General features: G+C 43.0%; 1 protein-coding gene across 1 annotated transcript; it reads left to right on the top strand.

Moving 5' to 3' along the window:
* The first annotated feature begins 793 nt into the window (after positions 1–793).
* On the top strand, positions 794–6,492 carry LOC115081621 (inositol polyphosphate 1-phosphatase-like). The gene is given in 5 exon segments (XM_029586050.1): positions 794–850; positions 1,515–1,715; positions 4,941–5,115; positions 5,895–6,259; positions 6,262–6,492. Coding segments are annotated over 5 exon segments (942 nt in total). The 5' UTR covers positions 794–846; the 3' UTR covers positions 6,459–6,492.
* Positions 6,493–7,841: the final 1,349 nt, after the last annotated feature.

Raw genomic sequence — 7,841 nt, 5'->3', positions numbered from 1 at the left:
TTGCTTTCTGTATCGCGCGAGAATAACTAATAGGGCCATCAACATGCATTTGCATGTTGCGGGCGCTACTAGTTTCGGGGGGGGGGGGGGGGGGGTTGGAAGCACGTTTTCGACGCGCTGTTACCCCTTACTGTATAAGGGGTAAAGCTAGCGTGTCAAACACGCATCCAAACCCGGGCTAACAGTGTGCTCCACCGGAGCACATTGTACTGTATTGGCCCGTTTGTGGGCTGACATGTATTTCCTGTCTTGCATTGCAAGTTTTTTATTAATGCTTGCAATACCCAGCCAACATTTTAGAGGAGATGGCAGTCAGAATAGTTGGAATGACATTGCATGCTACCTATGACAATGATTAAAGGTGGTTTATTAAGAGTGTGAAATATTGTACCACAGTATTACAAAGCAGGGTTGTGGTACAGAGTGGACAGCTCTACCAACAAATGTTTCTAGCACCTAAGGAAGTGGCACATCTAGAAATGGCTGTGGTAGCTTCTGTGTAAATCACCCTGAAAAGCACAAAGTTTAAATAAGCTGAATTGCTCTCATTTCATTAGACTTTACGTGGTAATGTGCATTCAGGTAATCTCACTGTGCCAGTCTACATGCACCAGTTCCCCCCATGTCCAAAAAGCACTACTACTCATGGAAGGAATGCCATGGTCTGCTTTCTTTCTGATCTGATTCGTGAGAGTCTGAATTTCTGTGCTTACTACAAATCCCCTCTTCCGCTTTCCTGGAAGCAGAGTGTGCCTGAACACTAAACCTGAAATTCTTTTTTGCTTTTAGTTTCCAGGTTTAGTATGCAATATTTTTGGAGAGGAAGCAAATCAATTTACTAATGAGATGGGTAAGTATCATCTGCATCTTTATGTTTTTGTTTTGTTTCATTTTATTTTCAGGATTTTCCTTGCAGTCACACACATTTTCTAATTTTTATGCTTTTGCTTTAGTTCCTGTGTGCACAATCTTCTGAATTTTGTGTTTTGAAGGAAAATCTCTTGGTCTTGGCCTGTCAGCCAAAGGACCGTCATTTTTTTGGAAAATGGAGAGAGATCAGATAGCTGCACCCAGACTTGTGGCATTATAGCCTCACTGGGTGGCCAGTTCTGATTTTGCGCTGTGAGAACTAATGGAGCAGGGAGCAACTGTTAGGCTAAGCCACAAAGGTTTAGTGAATTCCTTTACCTTTCTCCTTGCAACATCTTCAGTTTGCTTTAAATCTCAACAAGGGTCTGATTATATGGAGCATCTTTGCCCTCTGGGAGACACATTGGACATGTAGTGTACATATTGAAACATATGCAGTAGTGCCCATTATCAAACCTTCAACTATTGTTGCTGCCTGTTGTCCTTGTGATGAAGTGGATGGATGAGAATGGTAGATTCCTTGACGGCTAACCATTCTAGCACCATCCTGTCTACAGAATAATGTTTGATGCAGCCTGGTTCCTGACGGGATTGTTCCCTTGTGTGTGAAACTGCATGTGTCTCTCTCTCTTTTTTTTTTTCAGGAGATGTGATTACAGTTACAGTGTGTCCCACAGAGGAGGAAACTGCAGATCTCCTGACTCAGGTCCTCAATGGTAAAGAGGTGGCAGCTGAGGTGCTGGCAAGAGTTGTGCACCAAGATATCCCAGTTACAGACCCAGTGCTAGATGCAGTGAAACTAGATATACCACCGGACAGCTTGGGAATATGGGTGGATCCTATAGGTAAGTTGACAAATATAAATCAGTTTTCATTGGTCAGTGTGGGCCCAATATACCATCCAAAATTTTGTTGCAAAGGCCACTGAACTATTTACAACTGGTTTTATTGAATATCATTACATTGCAGGAATTTACAGTGTGAGCTGAAAGCAAATGTCCTGTTTTACAACATGCTTAAAGCAAAATACCATTTTTTTCTAAATATAATTGCTGACAATGCTTAAGGTTCATGACAGCTGCTCGCTAAATAACCATGTCTAGATGATTTCCATATATAAATCTCCCAAGCAGAAAGCCCTTGTGTATTTGTATATAAATCTGATCCTCATCAGGAACTGCAATAAGTTTATGCTATTTGAATAGCTGAAGAGTAGATTTGGGGCTTTTAAAAATAATAAATAAATCTGGACCGGCCCCACATAGGGTTGTTGTGCCCTAGTGAATCTAGTTTGTCATGTCTGCTGGGCTAGGGCTGTTCTACCACTTCATCTTACCCAGAGCCTGAGCACAGGTGTAACCATCTGATGCTAAAACAGCATGGAGGGGTTAAGTCTTTCAGGAGATGTTGTTACCCTCCCTCTCATGTGAGTAATGAACTTGAATTGTCTGGACAATTCTGGGAAAACTGAGACTACTTTATTCTCTCAATGTCTACAAATATTTTAGGACAGAAAATAGAAGGAATATAACACAATAGAAAGCGGTCATGCAAGTATATTTTCATTCATTTAGCTACTCTGCTTCTGTGAAACTGAGAGAGTTCTGACAAGACACACTGGAAGGCAAGGTGGTTGTAAAATGTTTCCTGTGAAGTATAGTAACTTTATCATAAAAGCATTAGTGTAATCCCAATGGCAGATTTATTCCATTCATTTTTTTTTTCTTTTTGGGCCTAATAGTTGTCAGACTAAGAAATTGAATCTAAGAGGATTAATAATATTGTTTAACTTCTGTAACCAGTACTAGCTGAGTACCGTATTCAGGGGCAGTTCTATAATGAGGCAGGGTGAGTGGACCACCTCAGGCAGCAAGATTATGAGGCTGCAAAATTGCCCTCTGAAACCTTCCTGCCACAGCCACCTCACCATTCAGACCAACAACTCTGCTGGCATGAGAACCTGCAGTGCGGGCGGCGTGGAGAAGTGATATGCTGGCGGGGTTTGCACTCTCCACCAGCAAAAGAAAGGTCCCGGGGTGGTGCGGAACTGTGACCTGCTGGCAGGGTTCCCACTCCCTGCCAGTAAAAGGACAATCCAGCGGCTGAAGAAGAGCCTCTGAGGTGCCACCAGCATTTCCTCCATAGCCAGCACCAGCAAAGGGCCTACGGTGCCGCCAGCGTTTTCCCTGCAGCTGGCAGCAGAAGAGGCCCTGCTGTGCAGCCAGAGAAAAGGTTGAAAATTTGTGTGTAAAAGAGACTGGCCCTGTGAGAGTGATTGCCTGTGTATGAGAGGGTATGTGTATGTGTGGGGTGCGGGCATGTATGAGTGGGTTTGTATATGAAAGGGAGGGTGTGGATGGGTGTGTGTCCGGATGAGTGGGTGTATGTGTGTGCATGAGAGGTGGGGGGGGGGGGGGTGCTCGTATATATGAGAGGGTATGTGTATGAGAGGGTGAGTAGGTGAGGGGGGTGTGTTTGTTTGTGTGTGCTGAGAGAGAGAGTGCCTGCACACATGTATATGAGAGTACCTGTATTTATGTGTGTGAGAGAGGTTAGTTTGGGAGCCCTCCTCCAATCTATGACAATCCCAGGAGCACTGGAATCTAAAGTTCCCAGGTATGGAGAGGGGGAGATTTTTTCTTTTTATCCTTGTTAGTTTTAATTGTTAGTTTTGAAATAGCACATTTTTATGTGTGTTTTTAATTTGCTGTTCTATTTATCAGTGGATTTGATATTCTTTTTATTGGTGTGTTTAATGTTTTATATTTCTTGATTGTGTTTGCATTGCGTAGTTACAGAGTTTGGCTTCTTGTGATTTCCAGTTCAGTTTTTTCTGCACGTTTCAATTTATATTTTATGGTCTCTTTATTATGTATTTGGTGAGAGTCTATCTGTGATCTGCATGTGTGACTGAGGTTAGGTATTCTGCTACTATGTAGTTTTTGTGTAGGGATTTACAACAACCTGGCTTTAATCTGTTTTCTTAATAGGAGGTGTATTGTGTTTAGGGCCTGATTTAATATTTGCAGTATGGCTTTTTCATAGGTTGAGTGCTGACAGTTATGATATGGAAGGCTTATTATATTGGGATTATAGTTTAGTTTATTCCTGGCGTAATACCATATGGGTTCCAGTAAACCACCTTGATTACTATGAGAAAGGTCGTTTATTAAGTCTATTAAACGTATTATTGAAAGTGTCTTTTTTTTTTTTTTTGCAGTGTATGCAAATATAATATAGAAGTTATAAGTGATATATTTTTTTTTATAATTTATATTTTATTAAGATTTTCAACAAATTTTTACATCTGCAAAAAATCAGGAAATAGTCTTTTACACTAGAAACAAAAAAGAATAAGTGATATTTTTACTTTGTACTTTGTCTATTTTCCATATGCAATCTGCCTTTTTTAGATTGGGGAAGTGGTTAATACATTTTAAAATGGAAAAGAATGCATAAGTTTTAATTGTTTGCGGGGGGAAGGGGAAATGAAAGCCTGTAAGGTTTGTCTAGGGCATCTAATACCCTTGTATCAGCCCTAAGAGAGAGTGTGTCACACACCAGACTCCCACCATTCACCAACCTCTCTCACCCCTACGGGGCAGATCCTAGAGAAGGGTGGGAGGCAGGCAATAGGGAACGGAGGAGTCCTATTTTTAGGTTCAGAGGGAGGGGCGGCCAAAGGCCACCCTGCCCCATTAAACATTTCTCCTGCGCCCCCAAGCGGGGACACCAAAGACCGAGAACAAAAAAAAACAGGCCCAAAAACTGAGAGGTTAGAGCAGTGAACTGCAAGCAAGGGACGCCAGGGTTCAAATCCTATTGCCATTCCTTGTGACCTTGGGCAGGTCACTTCACCCTCCATTGCCTTCCCCCTGCCCTAGCCCTCTTGGTGATTTCACCTGCACCGCACCATGGGGGAGGGGGCGCCATTTCATCCTTCGCCTCAGGAAGCAGATTGCTCTGAGCCACCCCTGACCGTATTGTAAACACAGCAGACATCTTCAGCTCAGGGCAAAGATCTTTTGTACAAGGGAGATCAGTTATTTATGTTTCTCTTTGTCTTTTAGACTCAACTCACCAATATATAAAAGGATGTGCAGATAGTGTACCAATCCATGGAATATACTCGCATGGCCTTCAGTGTGTAACCGTTTTAATTGGAGTGTTTGAGCTGAGTACTGGGATACCTGTGATGGGTGTGATCAACCAACCGTTTGCCTCACATGATCCAAAATCATCCAGGTATGAACAGGCCTTGAAGATACAGTATATAATGACACAGGATGAACATATCCCAGTTATTTGTGTTGAACATCACCTTTATTAGACAGTTGCTTTCTCCTGAGCACGCTAAAATGACCTACCCATTCCTCCCTAGATTCAACCTTTTTTTTGATGGGAGAGAGCTTTTAAGAGATACTTTCAAGTTTGTATCTGCAGCCAAGGAACATGGGTGCAGACTGAGGAAAAACAAATTTACGTGTCTAGCTTTTGACTTTATACCTCCTTTCCATTCAGATGGTGGTGTTAGTTTGAGTTGAACTGCATGAGCTGGTGATGTGCAGTAGGTTCAGATGTAGCAGCTTGAGTGTCTACCTGTTATGTTTGATCCATCTTTCAAGTTCTCCAGCTATGGTGAAATAGATATGGCTTTTATTACCATTACTACTCATGGAAGCAGATCATTTTCTGAAATGTATTCCTTGCAATTAAATGTGATATTTTAAAGCAGACCTCCCATCGTAGCTTAGATTTCTTGAGCTGGCCTAGAGCACGCCATTTTATTATCACTAAGCACGTTTATGTTCTACTGAATAGAAATTTACTGATGCATGATGGATGCTCCCAGATCAGAGGAGTTTGAAAGGGTATATAAGAATGTATATTATGCTGAATGTCTGCTACCTGATTACTTACCTATTTTTCTTATTTGTCTCCTTGTGCCACCAACCGCCCCCTCCTCTCCCCAAAGAGCTAACACTGAATATTTTCATTTAAAATGCTTTGCTTTCCTTCTGTAGGTGGGAAGGAGAGTACTGCTGGGGCATTTCCTACAAGGGCACCAAATTTTTTTCCAGTCAGCTTTCCGCTTCTGATGAGCATGAAGAAGAAAGCATTTGCTACATACGTCGTCATCCAGACAGTGGGGAAATACAGTACGAATGTCAAGATTTTTCAGTTGTCACCGGCTCAAATGAATCAGAGAAGCTCAGGTCAGTTCTATCTGATCTGTGTGGCGAGAAACTGCACTTTTCAGCTGGAGCTGGTTACATGAACCTCTGCGCTGTGCTAGGTCTGGTTGATATCTGTTTGATCACAGCGGATAATACATTTAAATGGGACTCCTGTGCTCCTCATGCCATACTGATGGCTTTAGGAGGGGGAGTAGTGAACTGGGAAGATTGCTTGAAAAGAATAAAGAAAGGAAGACCAAACTGGAAATGCCATACCTGGTATATAATGTCCAAGATGCAGAGAATCATGGTGCAAGCAAGTGGGCCAACAAAGGAGGGCTTCTAGCTTTCAGAAACAAGGAACACTTAGAAGTCTTTTTAAGCCTTGTATCAGAAAAGCTTGACCAATAAAATATGCATTGCAATAAAAAGGTTAATGAGGATATGTCAGCACTGTTTGCCCTTATGTGTTAACATTTCTTTTTAATTTATTACATTTGGATAAATGTTGATACAGGAAAAGATACAACCGATAGCATTTCTGCTAAATGTCAGTGCACTCTTTTACAGGGAGAACCAACTTTTTTTTTTTCCTGCTAGTCTCCTTTTGCACGCGACATGTGACCCCTCTCCCTCCTCCCCAATCATGAGGCTGTCACTAGTAGAATTCCAAGAGATTGTTTTATTTTACTACTGGCACTCTTTGATGCCTATCCCTGAATTTAGCACATGGGAGAACACAGGTGTCTTCTCTTCATTGAATGCTTATGATTTTTGGGGCATTTTGCCCGCAGTGTTTTGTGGCAAGTAGGTGAAAATGAGAGCGTGCAAGCATAGAATAGGGCTCTCTGCTAGCAGATTTGTTTTCGCGTTAAGGTTTGCACGTGACCCTTGATTACTAGCTAGCTATGAGAAGCTTTATTTGTAACATCGGGTATGAGCGACATGAAAATGCAGTATGGTACCTTAAGACCTCGCATGCTGAAAATTTAAGGCAGTTTTAGTATTAAGCCAGGAAACTTAACTAAAACCTCTATCCACATGGGTTATGAAATAGCTAAACCTCTAAGCAATTTCATGCTGCTGCTGGCAGCAACTATTTTGTATTAGCCACAGCAGAACAGAAAGTAAGATCGGTGTGTCTTTCTGTACAGTGAGGTACAGCAGGTTCATATCAGATTTTGTTGCATCAGCATAGAATAGTTGCTCCCAATAACTACACTGGGGTCTTCAAAATAAGCCAGGTGGTAACATCTCTTATTTTGGTTTAAACAGGGGGATATTTTCTCCTGGCGGAACAACAAGCCTCCTTACTGTTAGGAGCCGCGCCGCGGCACGCCGCGCCCGAGGGCGCCGCTTACCAGCGCGGCAGACCGCCGCAGTTGCCCTGATGTGGTGCTGAGTCGTGGGTCCGGGGCCGCGGACCGCAGCACAACATGGCCGCGGCGTTTCGGCTCCTCTTCCTGGTTGCTGGCTCCGCCCCCCTTCAGGGACTAACATCGTTGCCTCTGATTGGCTGCTGGATACCTCCTGCAGCGGGATTGGCTCTCCCCTGGTATGCCAGCTGGAAGGAGCTATTTAAAGGCAGGTCTTGCACCTCAGACCTTGCCTTGACTTCCTCTGGGCTCCTGGCTTGTTCCTGTTTGTGGTTCCTGTACTTGATTCGTGGTTTTGACTCCTGGACCGGCTTTGGTGATTTCTCTGGCTTCTGACTCCTGGACCGGATTTGGCGAATTCTCTGGCTTCTGACCCCTGGACCGGATTTGGCGAATTCTCTGGCTTCTGACCCTGGAC

Source organism: Rhinatrema bivittatum, unplaced genomic scaffold (genome assembly GCF_901001135.1).
Source record: "Rhinatrema bivittatum unplaced genomic scaffold, aRhiBiv1.1, whole genome shotgun sequence".
In the NCBI taxonomy this organism is placed as follows: Eukaryota; Metazoa; Chordata; class Amphibia; order Gymnophiona; family Rhinatrematidae; genus Rhinatrema; species Rhinatrema bivittatum.
Note: the sequence above shows the minus strand (reverse complement) of the source record. Positions and strands in the feature narration are given on the sequence as shown.